The 17,846-nt window shown below is 44.9% G+C and overlaps 1 protein-coding gene across 3 annotated transcripts in view; it reads right to left on the bottom strand.

The window, feature by feature from the left end:
- Positions 1-17,846, bottom strand: part of LOC122383748 (dedicator of cytokinesis protein 7-like) — a 649,924-nt gene that overhangs the window by 321,509 nt on the left and 310,569 nt on the right. For all 3 annotated transcript variants that reach the window (XR_006256886.1, XR_006256885.1, XM_043370493.1), the window contains exon 18: positions 12,177-12,277. Coding sequence is in view for 1 of the 3 variants with exons in the window: in XM_043370493.1 (XP_043226428.1) it covers positions 12,177-12,277 (101 nt within the window). In the remaining 2 variants the exon portion in view is untranslated. The remainder of the gene's footprint in view (positions 1-12,176; positions 12,278-17,846) is intronic.

The raw sequence follows: 17,846 nt of genomic DNA, 5'->3' as shown, positions 1-17,846 counted from the left end.
CTTCTGCTTGATGAGCCCCCACAGATCCTCGAACGGCCGAATCTGGGGGGCACATGGGGGGTTCATATCACGCGCCACTACTGGCACCCCAGCCTCCTCCAAAAGTGTCATGGTCTGGCGCGCATAGTGGGCGGTTGCCAGGTCGGGCCAGAACAGAACATCATGATCTGGGTACTGAGCCTCGATAAATGGCAGCAGAACGCTCTTCAGACACTTTTCACGGTATACTTCACCCGTCACATTCCCCGCGCTCGGCAAAATAACTGGGCGCGTGACCCCTCTTGGACTCATGGCGAGCCAGACCAGCAACTTGCGTGGGTACTTGCTTTCTTGCGACAAGCGGCGCAGGCGGGTTTTCTGGGCTTGTGCTTGTGCTTCGGTGACCTTTGGAGCCTTTGTCCTCTTCCTGTACTTGATCCCTGCTTCTTTCAGTATGAGCTGTACATAGGTTTTGGAGATACCAAACTTCCTAGCCAGAAGCCGGTGGGAGACTCCCAGTTTTTCAGTAGCGGCTCGGATCAGTTTCTTTCGAAGCCGGATGGGCATTTTCTGAGCGATCTTGCCTTTCCCAGCGTGCAAAACATCACCACGAGTTCGAAACTTGTCGATGATCGCATAAACTGTGGATCTGGCGATACCGTACGACGCAAAGTGGCGAACGATGGCAGCTTTTGTGTGATTGGGGTTCTTTTTGATAAATTGCGCGAACAGGTCCCGGAACCCCTGTTTACTTAGCGGCGCCATACTTCCCACTAGTTGCTAGCAGAAAGTTGAAATTTCGTTTGCTAATGTAAAATGTTTGAAAGTTTTCACGTGCCAAAAATCATCAAAATCCGTTCATTATTGTTAATGATACGATCAGTTGAATTTTGTCCAGTTTCATACTGACCACCCGTTATGTTATATTGTCTGCAGTTGATCGGCCGTGACGAAAGCCATTTTGAAACGGAAAGAGAAGGGAGTTGGTTTCTAGGTAAGCCCTAATTCGCCCATTGACCATACGTTCCATTATTTTAGAGGCACAACTAATTAGAGAGATAGGACGATAGCTACAGGGTGAGCCATAAAGATTTACCAATCGATAAATTCACTTTATTTCCAAACGGGTTGGCGTAGGTATGCCATCTTTTGCATATATGTCGCAAATTTGTCTCCAATCCTGACAGTGTAGCTCATATTGTATATGCTCGTCCACTGTCTCTGCTACGCTCCTGAAATGCGAGGTCGTCTTAACGCACATCCGCCGCTCCTGAAATTCAGGAATCACCACTGGGTGTTGGCTGCTGAACACTCCTTGGTCTAAAGAATGCTGGGCACAATCTATCCCCGACTTTAGCCCCACGGGCTTCGCAAACTGAAATATCCTGAAAACCCGACTCTACCGAGTCCCTGAAACACCGCAAATGACATACGGCGCAGCATTGTTATAGCATGGGTGATCGAGGAAAATAAGTGAAAAGACGGTGCGGCCGCCGCGTGCCATAGTGCTCTTGCGTCTAGGGCGCGTAACATAAGAAGAATGCAAGCATACAGAAAACAGAGTACATTTATTAGTTAGGAGATCACGTTGTTATATGTATGTAAAAGATGACATAGCTATGTCAGCGCGCCTTGAAACAAAGTTAAATTTTCGATGTGTAAATCTTTATGGCTCACCCTGTAGATGGGTTAGAAGGGGGTTTTCTGGGCTTTAGGATGGGTATAAGATAATAAGGGTGCTGGTGCGCCAAGGTTCTGGGTAGCTGTTGTTCTTCCATAGAGAGTTTATGCAAGTAAAAAAGGTTTTGAGACCGGATTCAGTCAGATTTTTGAAAAGGGAGTAAGAAATCTGATCCGGTCCTACTGATGTGTTGCCACACCGCGAGATGGCATGTGTAAGTTCGTGGTTCGTAAATGGTGTGTTGTACAGTTCGCGGTTGCTTGAGTGAAAGTTCAGTGTAGACAGTTCGTGTGCGAGTGTTTCGGTGAGCTGCGGTGTGTATTGTTGTGCTGAGGAGATGTTCGCATAATGCAGTGCGAAGAGTGTTGCAACGTCTGAAGGGATAGTGTAGTGGGTGTTGTTGATGTGAAGGTGAGGGATTTTGTAAGGGTTGCTGCGTCTTGCCGAGAAACATTTTATTAGTGACCAAATTTTGGACAAAGGAGTAAAACCATTAAAGTTATCTGAAAAGTTTTGCCAGCCGGTGGTTTTAGCATGGTTAATTATCAAAGAGGCTTCATGTTTTGCTTTGCGATAGGCTTCCGCATTTGCTTCGCACACGCGGCGGTGGAACTGGCGGAGTGCGCGTTTCCGAAGGGCTACGGCGCGTTGGCTTCTTCCTGAATACCTAGCCGAGGTTGTGTCCAAATTTGGTGTCGATCTAATTTGAAATGACGTCACAGTGACGTCATAAGTGAAATTATAGATTTGCGACTCTCATATTCCTCACGATACATCAGATATATGGGACCGAATATGGTCGATTATTGGTCAGAAACTAGATGGAAGTGTAGTTAGATGTTTTAGGATGACAGCAGGTGCTGTCTAGTTCATTTACAGTTGAGTTTCATGCTCAGCGTCATCAGAAACGGTCCATATCGTAAAACGACAAAACGTTATGACGTCACTGTGACGTCATCTTAGGTGCTACAACCACCAAACTTTCCTCAAACATTGCCTAGGTATTCATTTGAAGCTATGCCAAGTTTCACCTTCGTAGCCCATCAGGTTTCGGAGATATTTCACAAAACGTAAAGGGGAGCAACTTTATGCCCCCCCCCCCCCACAGCGGCTCGTGGGTTAAAGTGACCATCCCACCTTAACATTAGTTTTGAGTTGAGATAGCCAAATTGGTGGCCATGTCCTGCAAATACCGGTTTGGGCACTCAAAACATCAAAAAATGCTTTAATTCGGAGATATGTAATTTCAAACTTGCAGTTTTCGGATTCTAAGGGGCTAATGCATTGAGATGCCCCCTTAGAATTTGTGACGTCAGCGGTGATCTAACGATTTTAAAACCTTATACTAACATCTTTGTAAAGCAGTGGTGGTATATGCTATTTGCGCGCAACATCTGCCGCAAACGCCGCACTTCCAAAATGAAGTCGCTAGGAACAGCGGAGATCCCAAAAATGTAAACTAATATCTTGAAAACCGGTAAATATTTTTCGGTGAAATTCGGTAGATATTCGTTTTTGCTCTTTCTGAATCAAGCGGCATCACTTTCATGCATATTCATTAACTTTTTTGAAGGTGGGAGGGTCCCTTTAAAGGATTTACCGGATCTCTTAAGCACTGTGAAGGGATTCCCTTTCGGCTAATTATTTTACTTGCTTATTTACGATACTGATGATGATAGTATGCCGTTTAGGTTTTATTTGAACGAAAGTACCCGGCTGAAAAGAAAAATGTTTGTTTACTTGCAGCAACGCGATTAAATAAACAATTATATTTGCGAAGGCAGAGCGTAAAGAATTTTCAGGGCGTAAAGGGTTTACCCAGGGTAACTTTTAAAGGGGGAAAGGGGAAATTTCCTCCTTCGAAAATTCCGCTCCCCCTTTCAAATTATGCGTGAACGGCTAGGGAGGGAAGGGGGAATTTCCCCCTTTCAACTTTATTTTTGAGCCCATTTTCAATCAATTCGCTACTCAGATTCTATAATCATCGTTGATCAGACTCTAGTCATCAATCAACGTTGCTGGCGCTTAGATAATTTTCAATTTGAGGTTCCATCCAACCATTTTACGTTCAGTGCAGCGGGAACTCCAGATTTGACCCGATACCGATCGGATGGTCGGTCTCTTGTCTTGTCTCTTCCGTCTCTTCGCAATCACTGACATATCGCTACAGGCGTCGGCGTAGAAACCGGCGGGGGACGGGGGTCATGACCTCTCCGAACCAAGGGTCTTCCTTCGAACCAGTGTCCTTCAATCGGTCTTGGCCTAACAAAAATAGTCACGTGTTAACCCGCGCCAGGCCGGGGGACTCGGCTCCTGGGCCACGTAGCGACACGCGGTAAGCGGCAATCGAAAGAACGTCCAAAATAAGGACGAAAATACCTCGGTCATTATTTTCGGTCAGCTCAAAGGTCATGTAACCAGAGGTCACCAAAGGTAAAATGTTGACTATTTCAACATTTTTGAAACTGCCGACGGCTATCTCGGGAACCGATAGAGCTACAGCGCCGCGGAAAAGCGCATTCGATAGCCCTTTTACAGACCTTTCTGATCAATGCTCTCAGATTTGACCTCAGGTCAACGGTTTAGCCTCCAGAGGGCAAAAACTCCAAAATAAGCCGTTTTTACGAACAGCGTTTTTTCGGCAATAACTTTTGACTCAAAAGAGCCATGACATTTCTTTTGCCAGCATCGTGATCCTCTCGTCGAGACGCGCCGAATGAACTATAATTTGACCTTGAAAGGTCAACGTGAAAATTTGACCTCAGGTCAAGGTCATGACCTGACCGGAAAAGGGCATGTTGCATATTAGTCGATCCGCAACGTCGAGCCGAACACATCTAAGGCATTTTCAGCGCTCTAGCACGCCTCTATCAGAAGTTATTAGCGAAAAACTGTTAGATTTTGTTCGTGACCTGAGATGACCTCGGGGACATGACGAGGGTTCACAGTTGCCATTTTCCGGTTCAGTGTGTCAATTTTACCTACATCTCGATGTTTGAGAGTGTCTAGAATAGCGTTCGTGCAAAACAGATGCTTTTCAATCTATATTACTATTTGTGGTGACGTAGTTTCTGTCTATTACGAAGGTCGCGACATGGTGCTACGTATCGCGGGTTACAGGTCACACCGTTGCACCCAGCGCGCTGAAATTCGCGCTACTTATAGATCAAGGATGGACAACGTGCCTTTGGGGGGTCTCAGCTCAATCGGGTCGATAGCGAGCGCGTGGCGCGGGCCCAAAAAGTGCAAATTCGCGTCATAGACTTTACATGTATAAATCGGCTTGCAAAAACGGGAGAAAATGGGTAAATTTGCCCGACACGGGTCCGGTCCCGGTGCAATATCTCGGTAACCGTGGGCCCGACCGGTACGGGGAAAACAGCATCGTGTAGAGAATCGAACGGGCTATCGAATGGTGTGCGGTGCAGGGGTTGGCACGCGCCACGTGCACCGGGGAGGACACTTTCTTTTGAAAAATGGACGTTTTGGACGGATTTTGGAATTTATATTAATTTCAGGTGATCGTCAGACGGAATGAGTTGAAACAGCGCCTATTAGCAATAAAAATGTACCGTCTCTCATGGAAAAATTGTGAAAAGCTAATTGATCAAAAACAATGTGGAAAAAATCGCTGAATTAAATGGTATTTGTCCAAAATGTGCCACTAAATAATTACACGGATTTTGCTGCTTAACCTGATACGTTTGACAATTGAAAATGCTATCATTGGAAAGAGCATTCAATTCTCTCCAAGATCCAATCATCACGTTTGCATGACAAGCAACAGTATTCTTAAAAATATAAATGTTTCAAACCTCTGCAAAACGATTTTTAGTGAAAATTATCTACGCCTTTAATTTGTCATAAAACTACGCGCCTAAATTATAAAGCACATTTGACAGATTCTGAAGTGGAAAGCATGCTTATCAGACACGGGCACCTCGATGCGGTGGATATTTTTTCCACAAACCAAAACGTTTAGCCGTCAAAAATCAATCGACCGAAATGGATAGATAACCCAACTGACACAAGAACAACCGAACACCCGCCGATCGAAAATATCCCTTTTCGCGTTGCGGAGCACGCGGGTCACCCTAGTTTTCTCCCATTGACTTAACCCTCGCCGGACCTATTGGTTTTCTACATACGCGCCGGCCGAGGGGGGGGGCGGGTACGACCCCCCCTCGCCGTTTCGCCCCTGGTGGAGCTAGCGCGTCGCGGAAAAAACGAGCGTGTGCGCCGTTACGAGACGCAGAGATTGGTACCCGATTTTAAGGTCCTAGGTCAACCGGTGACCTCTGAGGTCAGGTCAAGTGCCCCAAGGTACGGTTCAGTTTTTGGTGAATAACTTCGCACTAGCCCCAATCTGCCGCCGGGCGTCTTCTCCGAGACCGATCTGTCGTCTCGGAAACGATGGCGACACGGGCAGCGACTCGCCGACGAGTTTTGGCGCCGCTGGCGCCGCGAGTACCTGCCCACCCTGACGGCCCGGCGGAAATGGACGGCATAGGAGGAGAACCTCCAACCCGGCGAGCTGGTTCTCGTGGCGGAGGATAACGCTCCTCGCGGCATGTGGACTCTGGCCCGCGTATTGCGGCCGATCGTCGGCACAGACGGCCGTGTGCGCGCTGCGGTCGTCAAGACCGCCTGCGGGGAGCTGACCAGACCCGTTACTCGCCTGTGCGTTCTGGAGTAATCCAACTAATCCATGCATAGCAGCAATATGCGTCCCATGTACCTGTAAATATGTATATACATAGTCGTTTCGCCGGTGTTCCTATTGAGATTTCGCTGGCAAAATCTGGGCCGGCTATGTTACCGACGAAACCTGTCCATGGTGCTACCGGTCCGAGCGGCGGCCACGCTCCCGACAACTGGGGCGTTCCACGACAAATCGACAAGTGCCCTGCACCCTCATATTTTATTTTTTGCTTAAAATTGGTCTAATGGGTTGTGATGTGCGGAGAAGCCAGCTGTGGCAAGGATTTTTTTCTTCGAACAACGGTTTCCGAGATATAGCCTCGGGCAATTCCTGGATGTCGCGCTGCAGCCCTATGTTTGGAGGCCTATAACTAAAAAACTATTGGTTTTCTACGATAAAAACTTTATATGGTTCAACTCACAATTAACCAACAAACATTTTGGCTATCTCGGATTTTCAATTTTTGAAAATTTTGATCACGTGACCTTTTGACCTATTTTTCGAAGAGTGACCTTGATATTTTCCTCACTGAAAGTTGCAATTTTGTCTGATGACGATTAAAGCCTTATCAATTGTCATTCATATGCGAAAATAAAAAAGTGGATATCGCCCTGCGTTGACCTCAGGTCAGGTCATTTTTATGACCTGTCCATTATTACGAGCGGGAGCGACAGCGAGATCTCGAGAATAAAGCAAGATAGCGACAAGCGGTAAACGGTGCAGGGTACAAATGGATAAGGTCTATAATTTTTACTGAGGTCATTTTCAGGTCAGGTCAAAGATGACGTCACAGGAGCAAAAAGGAAGTCAAAATTGCGGCACTACATATATATGAAGTTTTTCTCGAATAACTTCATATATATAGTGCCGCAATTTTGACTTCCTTTTTGCTCCTGTGACGTCATCTTTGACCTGACCTGAAAATGACCTGAATAAAAATTATAGACCTTATTCGTGTGTACCCTGCACCGTTTACCGCTTGTCGCTATTTTGCTTTATTCTCGAGATCTCGCTGTCGCTCCCGCTCGTCACGAGACCTAAGGTCAACTTTTGACCTTTCGACCTTTCGAGGTCAACATACATGTATTTCGATGCGGATCGACGAGAGGATCACGATGGTGCTATTAGTTTGTTCCTAGTTGGGATACCTTGAAAGTTATTCGTGAAAAACTTCATACATATGTAGTGCCGCAATTTTGACTTCCTTTTTGCTCCTGTGACGTCATCTTTGACCTGACCTGAAAATGACCTCAGTAAAAATTATAGACCTTATCCATTTGTACCCTGCACCGTTTACCGCTTGTCGCTATCTTGCTTTATTCTCGAGATCTCGCTGTCGCTCCCGCTCGTAATAATGGACAGGTCATAAAAATGACCTGACCTGAGGTCAACGTAGGGCGATATCCACTTTTTTATTTTCGCATATGAATGGACAATTGATAAGGCTTTAATCGTCATCAGACAAAATTGCAACTTTCAGTGGGGAAAATATCAAGGTCACTCTTCGAAAAATAGGTCAAAAGGTCACGTGATCAAAATTTTTCAAAAATTGAAAATCCGAGATAGCCAAAATGTTTGTTGGCTGATTGTGCGTTGAACCATATGAAGTTTTTATCGTAGAAAACCAATAGTTTCTGAGTTATAGGCCGCCAAACATAGGGCTGCAGCGCGACCTGCTGGAATTGCCCGAGCTATATCTCGGAAACCGTTGTTCGAAGAAAAAAATCCTTGCCACAGCTGGCTTCCCCGCCCATCACAACCCCTTACACCAGTTTTCAACGAAAAATAAAATATGAGGGTGCAAATTTAATGTTTTATTTGTCGATTTGTCGTGGAACGCCCCAACTGTTACATTCTACTTGTTTGTGTTTTCACTCTGCGCTTTTACTCGGCGCTAGAGGCACTTCTAATGACTTTTGCTTTCGTTTCTTGACCTGTATGCTGTGCTTTCGCTTTCATCCGTCGCACAGTGGCCCTTTTTCAGAATTAGCACGCATTAATTCCCGCATTAGTCTGAAAGTGGTGCAAGACATCACCACGTGATCAAGGACGTATTCCCTGCCAATGCAAAGAGAAGAAAAGAAACGAACTGCCCAAGGAGATTCGGCCCAACAGCGACAGGCCGCTCGACCCAAGAATTGGCGCAAGTTCGCACGGCTCGCCCGCCGGCCCAGGCCCCTCCGTACGCAAGTGTGGTGAGCCCGCCAGCCGACCGCGCTGCACTGACCGCCAGGACGCCCCAGGGCGTTACGTGACCGCATCTACAGCTGTTGCAGGCCACCGTTAGTCGGCCCCGGCCGGGCAGCAACTAAGGTCAGCACTCAGCGCGACGCGAACAATGCAAACACATAGGCGCTTTTGACGTTAGATTTTAAGCCGACCACGGGACTTGTGCGGCTTGGACATCAAACGCGACAAGAAATCGGACAGTTTTTCTTGGGCACAGCGTTATGCCTACATGACATTTCAATTAGCACATCTTATGGCAAAAGTCAAGCCACATTTAGGCGCACACCAGGTGACACCAGCTTCGAGCCAGGTCAATGAGCTTAGTCGTATCGAACAGGAGCCACAGCCGCTCGCGGACTGGACTGGCTCACGTTATCCACCGTAGAAGCAAAATGGCGCAAAATGGCGCGATGCCCTTTGGAGGACATGGTCAGAAGAGATCGGCGATGCGAACGATGTATAATACATGTTCCAGAGTGTGCTACTTAACATAAGGCTTCATATGTATGCCGCCATTTCCAGTTAATAATTGTCCTGTTACTGTGTCCACAATATTCGGCAAAAGTGGTCTATTTAAGTTTATACAATCAAAATAGTGGTTTCTAGGGCTTCTACGTAAACTCAGCTTCACAGCCATGCCACTAATTTTTTAATATTTTCCCATCGGAAGTCTTACAAATTCATGTTCATCTCACCCTACCTTTTAGGGTCCGCCGGTGGTGTCCGCACGCCTCTTGACAAACTTCGATTTTGCGGTCAGTTTTACCAAAGGTAATTATTTTTTTAGGAGGTAAAAATAGCACCATCGGATAGTTTGGAATGTTTTGCACACGATTAGACTGCTTTTTACTCAAAAGAAGAGAAAAAATATTTTGAATTTATGCGTGCTAATTCTGAAAAAGGGCCACTGTGCGTCGGTTAAAAGCCGGCGGCTGTGCGCGTGATAGTGGTGCAACGACCGGACCCGAACGAGGCGCACGGTGAGCGCCTCAGTCCCTCATTTTTGATAATGACCTTATCAAAAGAAGAGTTCAAAAGCTATCGATTGCTGTTCCATGCGTTTTTGTAGCTACCACATTTCCTGAGATAGCGGCATGTTTCTGAAAAATATAATGACAAAATCCTGGTCCCGTGGTCCCTGTGCTCGTAGTACCTCGACGGGACCGAAAGAGGCGCACAGTGTCGCGCCTCAGTCCCTGTGCTCCTGGTCGTTGACCGTTGTGCGAAGGGGTGCGGCTGCGGCGCACCCACGAAGGCTCGACGGTGTGCTGCCGCCCCGACGCACCGGTATCGGCTGGATATTCGTTTTTCTTCTCAAGCTATTTCTACATTTATCGGCAAGTGATTTCATTTCGGCCCTTTATAATAAACTCTTATCTAAAACTCTTCTACGAACATTGTTACCGGCATAGTGCGATTGTGTCGGGAACACAATGGAATTTCGGTAACGCTGGTTATGTCAGTAAGGGATCTGGTATGTGGGGGTAATGGCCCTGCTTGATGCCCAAAAAGGGGGCACGACCCCAGAGGACCTGCCGACCACTGGTCTAGACGCTTGATCAATCGGCAAGACATCTTTCTTAACCTTCGCCCCAGTGGGGGGGGGGGGGCATAGGCGGCGGAACGGGGAGGGCACCGGGGCACCGTGCCCTCCTTTGATTTTGACATTTCAACATTAGCCCTATGGGCGTTGCATGGAAAGAATGGGACCAAAAGTCGGCAGTGCCCCCTCTTAACTGAAGGTGTTCCGCCGCTACTGGGGGGGGCATATGTTACCACCTTGTTGCCTTTTTTGCGTGTAAATAAAAAACCGCGGCGCGTAGCGCCGCGCCGCTTGGGGTAGCTTTTGGTACATCAATTTTGGACAATGTGTAAAATATTTGACCCCAGGTCATGTCAGGTCAGGTCACCAGGTCAAGTTAACTGACCAAGCCTAAAAAAAGTTTGCAATCATGTCCAGCCTGCAGTGTTTGTCAGAAAGGTTTTAAACTTGGTGGATTGCATGCTGTTATGGGTGCCTACAATTTGTATATCTCGGATTTTTTTTATATCCGTGACCTAAGGTCAGGTCAGTGGCGTGACCTTTCCATTACAAGTCAATGGAGAAAAATGAAAATGCCTCTAGATCCACGTGTACGTATAGGAACAGTCCAAATATTTCAGAATCACAATGATTTGGACCACCCGTGATGACCTAGGTGTCATTTTTGCTGATAGCCTCTAGAAAGGTCATGCGAGGTCATTTGAGGCTACAAACAGATTTTTGCCAATAACTCGCGATCGGAAAGAGATAGAACGCTGGGGATGGTCTCATTGTGTTTGTCTTGTTGAGACGCATCGACTGATATGCAACATGACCTTTTCCGGTCAGGTCATGACCTTGACCTGAGGCCAAATTTTCAAGTTGACCTTTCAAGGTCAAATTATAGTTCATTCGACGCGTCTCGGCGAGAGGAACACGATTCTGGCAATAGAAATGTCGTGGCTTTTTGTAGTCGAAAGTTATTGTCGAAAAACACTTTTCGTAAAAACAGCTATTTTTGGAGTTTTTGCCCTCTGGAGGCTTAACCGTTGACCTGAGGTCAATTTTGATAATGACCTTATCAAAAGAAGAGTTCAAAAGCTATCGATTGCTGTTCCATGCGTTTTTGTAGCTACCACATTTCCTGAGATAACGGCATGTTTCTGAAAAATATAATGACAAAATCCTCTGGTGACCCCAATATTGCTCTAAGATGAAAAATGACTGAAATACTTTCAAACGTACGCATTGAGAGCTATCGACTGCTTTTTACCGCGTCTTTCTAGCCCTCTTAGTTTTTGAGTTAGAGGTGGGTGGTAACATATGCCCTCCCCCCACTAGGGCGAAGTTGGCTGAGACCGCCACTGGGGCGCGGGTTAAAGGGACTATCCCACCTTCAAAAAAGTACCGTTTAGGATTCGGAAATGTTACTCATGATATTTTGACGAATTCTGCAAGTTTTTACGCGTTTTCATCGTATACTTTTTGAGATATTGCGACTTTCATATTTCATCGTGACGTCATTTATATCGAATCTGTGACGTAATGAACGATTTACTTCATGTCAATGTGAGGGGAAATTTGGCAGTAAATATACATGTATTGCTCTCAAATATGACGCGGCTCATACAATAACAAGAATGTCTCTGATTGGCTTATTCGTAAATCAAGTGATACTTCACTTGAATGTTTGACAGGCGTTCAAAAGGCAAATGATTAATGACGTCATCAAATGGCCGTTAATAGTTAAGAGATAGGGCCTTAGCTAAGGCCCACTTTTCAAATGAAGGGAAAGAATTTCTTTAACACCACGAAACTGAGGACATTGCGACCAGGATATATAGTGGTTTCTGAACCTGGGCGCCAACTTGGCTATCTCAACTCAGAACTAATGCAAAGGTGGGACAGTCTCTTTAATGATATTTATTCAAAATCAAAACCGCACCTATTGCGACACGAGCGAGCCCAGATCCTATTGCCAAATGGACTGTGTAGCGTGCGCAGGGTGTGAGTGTGGTGTGAATAGGGTGCAGTAGTAGGGTGCAGTTGCGGCCGGCCGGTACCTGTGCGCAGGCTGGCCGTCCGGTCCAGCGCTCGGCCCAGGATATGGCCCACCTCCGAGTCGGCGTCCAGCGGGCCAGCCATGTTGGGGTTGCTGGTGCTCCTGCCGGATGACAGAGCCGCAGGGAATCGATTCAGGTCACGGCACTGACAGACGTCCTAATCTCTAGCCACTAATTATCATATATGTATTAAGCAGCGAGCAGGAATAAAAATGTGTTAACCGTGAAGCCTTCGTTTCCGAATGACGAATCTACAATTATATACAATTTAAGCGTTAGCATTGCAAGTGTCTGTATTATAAATCATTAGAGTACAAGGTTACGCGATAACTGTACCTTTTGATTAAATGTATATCATGGATGTATTAGTTTGTGTATAGAAACGTTCAATTGAATTCGTATTATTAGGGTAATTTCTGTAACTGTTTTTAACAACTGGGGCATTCCACGACATATTTTTCCTAACTACTCCGCCACCCATTAATAAGTGACCTGGGCCCAATCTTATAAACGTCGTGAAATGGATATGACAGCACTCTAAAGTACAGGCTCCACGGCACACTTTTTCGGTTTTTCGTTTCGTTTTTTCGCTTTTTCGGCTTCAGTAGACGATCAGCTTCACTTGATAACATTGGTGTAGCTCCACGGCAGCGAAACCGAAAAAACGAAATCAGCAACTCGAAAAAGCGACGCGAAAAAAACGAAAAAAACGACTCTAAAAAGCGAAAAAGCGACTCTAAAAATCGAAAAAGCGAAAAAGCGAAACGACTCGTCCAACCCAAAAGTTTGGATCGACAATCAGTTTTTCGGCTTCAGCACGTGACGATGTGGTGATACTGATGCATGTTTCCAACGATTCATATTTCGGTACTCCTAATGGAAAGGAAGGAATGTAATCGCTCAATAGTATTTCAGTGTCGATATGCACATATTTTCCACGTGAAAGGATTGAATAGCGGTTAATTATGCGAGATATATGCACGTATTTATTTCATCTTATGATCTTTTGTAAAACCTGTTCATCATGCTTCATAGCCGCGCCCTGCTAGGGGAGCGGCGTTAGAACACCACCTGCAGATTTTCGCTAATATCTAAAAAAAGGTGACGTTTCGCGCCACTGTTTTTGTCACACCTTATCAAGCACCTTTTTTACACATGCTATGAACACTTCAGGACCAAGGTCTCTCAAGGTCAGGTCACCAGGTCAGGTAACCTGGTGAGGTGGTCAGTGTGACCAATTCAGAAAATGTTCCAATGCTTATCATTGCTACACCAGGTAACGGATGGCTTTGGAACTTTCAGCAATTCAAGAAAGTAGCAGTATGCACAAAATGTATATCACATAATTTCAATATCGGTAGCCCAAGGCCACGTCAATTTTGCGACCCCCCCCCCCCCCATTGCCTAGAAACTGAAAATTGAAAGGCGTTTTTAACGAACGTCATTCTAAACACTCAGGTTACAAGTACACAGAAGCGTATAGGAACCATGGGTGCAGTGGATGCAGCTCTGCAGCTGCACCCACAATAATTATCGAATAGGTGCCGACAGTGCATTCTGCACCCACAATAATCTGAAGCAAAAACCCCTTTTCGCATCAACGCTACTTCACATGCAGTATGAGTTCAGGATATTTTCCCTTCTACCCATCTTTCGAGTCATTTGCTTCTTTGTCTTCATAACATACATGTATATATATGTACATATATATATATATATATATATATATATATATATATATATATATATATATATATATATATATATATATATATATATATATATATATATATATATATATATATATATATATATATATATATATATATATATATATATATATATATATATATATATATGTTACAGGCAATGTGTGGAATCAGGCATTCTATAGAAAGCCTAGGCATTCTATAGAATGCCTGACCGACCAGGCATTCTATAGAATCCCTAGGTATTCTATAGAATCCCTGACTGCTTAGGCATTCTATAGAATGCCTGGCTTAAGCTCCCAGGCATTCTATAGAATGCCTAAGTATTTTGATTGTCCGAAACACACTTCGAAAATTAGGGGTCAGTGGCAGTAATGCTATTTGTTTACCTAATTTTCAGACCATTTCAGGGCAATGAGTTGAGAGGAAGCGAGGGAGAAATTGGGCTATGCCGACCACCAAATTGTGCGCCGCAAGCAGCAACTGATCCAATCCCGTTGGCACGCGAGAGCCACGGCGCAAGGCACGCGGGAGAGCCACAGGCCAACCAGTCGCTTCAACGGTTACCCTCGGAGGATTATGCTGCTACAGATACGAAGCTGCATTAGAAGAGTGTTGGCTGGGAGGGTGGACCGTAGGCTTGAATCGAAAGTGATTGCGAATGACGATGGCTTTGTTCTGATATTAGAAATGAAGGTGAAGAATACATCAAAGGTCACATTTTATGTCGTCATAAGCACTTCGTGTAACGACTCTCAATATACATGGACAATGGACAGCTCAACCCACACTGTAATGGCAGGGAATAACCTGAATAAATGGTTCATTATTCCACGTCCGGGCGGTGGCCCGGCCGTAACAAGAGCCGGATTAGGTGTTGTTCGATCTCCCCTTCCAGCTTGACTTCTGGGCCATGCAGTATTCGAAAGGTCGTCAAAATTATGAAATTTTACTCCAGTTCTTCTTTGGCAATGTTCGAAAGGATGCCATATCTAAAACAAATAGCTAAGCCATTTTTGGGTCAGGCCAATTTTTGTCCATTTTTGGCTCGTATCCCTTTTCTCCAGTTTGACCTTAAATCAATTCCTTAGAAGGCAAACACCTCCAAAAATGGACGATTTGTCAAACTTTTTTCTGTGTAATTTTTTTTTACCAAAGGCGTTTCCGATATTGACATTACCACCATCGTCTTTCTAGCGTTAAGATAAATACTCTGTACTCTCAGAATGAAATCCTGATACAATTTGACCTAATAAGGTCAGATTGAATACCTGACCGGAAAATTTGACTGAATGAACATGAATGACTGAATGAACATTTGACTGAATGAACATAAATAGCTGACCGCAAGGTATAGCCTGGCAGAAAATAGTAATGTTACATGTCGGTCTGTGCTCATAATCTTACTCGTATACAACATACACTGATATGTTGGAAAGATTCGTGTATTTCCTAGGCATTCTATAGAATGCCTGAAAATCAGGCATTCTATAGAATGCCTAGGGATTCTATAGAATGCCTGGTGGGTCAGGCATTCTATAGAATACCTAGGGATTCTATAGAATGCCTGGTCGGTCAGGCATTCTATAGAATGCCTAGGCATTCTATAGAATGCCTGATTCCACACATTGCCTGTAACATATATATATATATATATATATATATATATATATATATATATATATATATATATATATATATATATATATATATATATATATATATATATATATATATATATATACATATATTACATATATATTTGGACTCAGGTGAAAAAAAAACGGAACACATGTGATAGAACACATACACATGACCCACTCTAGAAAGTTTTAGCTCGGTATCTTGAAAACAGGCCCGAATAGGCCGCTTGTACTGTTTATTGTTTATTTGTTTATTTATTGGCATAGCGTCCACAGGCAAAGCCCCACTTACGGATGCAGTCGCACACTGACAATAACAACCACTCACACACACTGGATGGAAATAAATATGAGTGATAACACTGATCAAAATCCAAATAAATTAACAAGATGGCAAGAGCCTAAAAGTAAACCGACAGGCAACAGCCTAAGAATATAGAAGACATGAGCAAAAGCCTAAGAGAATATACAAGTATAGGCGCCTGGCTAATGAGCGAGGCTAAAAGTATACTGACATGAGAAATCCCCTAAAAGTAAACAGCACAGGCAATAGCCTGAAATCCTAAAAGAGTGTAGGTATAAGCAAGAATGACAGTGGATGAAATAAAAAGACAAAAAAGACGAAAAATGAGTGTAGACAATGACAATGAGAATAAAACCGGTATCGGCTAGTTGCTACATGAGGAGCTATATCAGTGACCTTAGGCTAAGTATGTTCCCTGGTCGTTAGCAAATTTGGCTATCTCCGACCTTAGCCTGCAGCTAGGCATAAAGAAATCGGCGTCGGGGCTGCTGTGGACAAGCGAGTTCACGTGCTGGGGAAGACGAATCAGAAATCCTCGCTTCACAGTGTCCACTCTTCCGCGCGGCACATGAAAGAGCTCGGGACGGCGCGTGCGACGGCCGGGTGCCGATAGAGAAAACATGGCCAAGATGTCGGGACAGTCCAAGCGACCACTGAACACGGAGCGCATGTAGTTGATGTCACACTGTGTGAATCGTGACCTCACTGATTCGCAGCCGAACAGTTTAAGCAGCGATGCATAGTCGAGTGAAGGGCACCTCGCCTGTGCGTGAATTATTGACATTATCAAAACTTCAAAATGCAATTCTCCGATACCCTTACGACGTCGTATAGTACACCCCTCGAAGATCGAAATGAGCCCCCCACCCGGTGCCGCTCCCTACCCCCCCCCCCCCCCCGCTCCACGGGCGATGGTTGGATGTATTTCTGCACCCAGAATGTTCCAGCTGTTCCTACGCCTATGCAAGTAGGTACACATGACACAATGAACCGGAATATGGCACATTTTACCTTCGATTACCTTTGGTGACCTGCCCTTTGGCCTACACCTGACCTAAAAATGGCCGAAGCAGTTTGTTCCTTATTTTTTAGCTCTTTCAAGTGTCACCTACGGCGTGTCGCTACGTTGCTCAGGAGCCAAGTTAGAAGGGGTGTTCCACCTTCCAGCAGGGCGTGGAAATCCAGGAGTCCCAGCGGGGCGCCGGTTAGTAGCTGAGCTGCTGGAAGTTTAGTCAAGCCAGTTTCCTACTACAAAACAGACGAGATCTAGTTTAAGTAATTTCCATCTGTTAAAACAGACAACAAAACAGACCCCTATAAAGCCCCTAGGCAAAACTGCGACCCAAGCATTGCACTGGTTGCAAACAAAATAAAAAGAGCTGGCGGTTGCACAGCGCGTTCCAACTAAACAAAAATCAGCGAAACTCGAAAAACTCAAGTCACGAAGCGATAAATCGAAAAAAGCGAAAAAACCGACGCGAAAAAGCGATAAATCGAACCGAAAAAGCGAAAAAAACGAAAAATCAAAAACCGAAAAAGTGTCCCGTGTAGCTTGACCTTAAGAAGGCTCGATATATAGTACGCAATCTTATAAAACTCTGTGAAATCGAAAACACGGCACGCTCTTTACGGTATTGGTAGCCGCTGGTTTTGAGGATGCTGTAGAAGGATTTTAACCTGTGGTGCTGTGGAGCTGTTCACCACATATTAGTGACTGGATTTTACGTTAATCAGAAATGGAAAATATCAACCTGGTGCGTGTTCCAAAAATTCAATCAGTTCGATCCAAACGGCCCCAAGTAAAAGAATTAATTGAAGAGCGGGTTGTTATATTTTAAGTTCCAAAACAAAGTCAAAAACCGAAACAACGAATCATGCAGTGGAGTGACGAAAAGACAAGAATGGAATCCAAGTTTGCCAAGTATGCCCTGCCTAATCTAAAAGTTCTAAATCCCGGACAGAACGGGCCTAATGGAGCCAGACGTGACGCGTCTGCTCGGGTCAAGAGCTCGGC

This window comes from Amphibalanus amphitrite, unplaced genomic scaffold, assembly GCF_019059575.1.
Source record: "Amphibalanus amphitrite isolate SeventyFive unplaced genomic scaffold, NRLGWU_Aamphi_draft 000013F_arrow, whole genome shotgun sequence".
NCBI lineage: Eukaryota > Metazoa > Arthropoda > Thecostraca > Balanomorpha > Balanidae > Amphibalanus > Amphibalanus amphitrite.
This window is presented reverse-complemented; position numbering and strand designations above follow the sequence as displayed.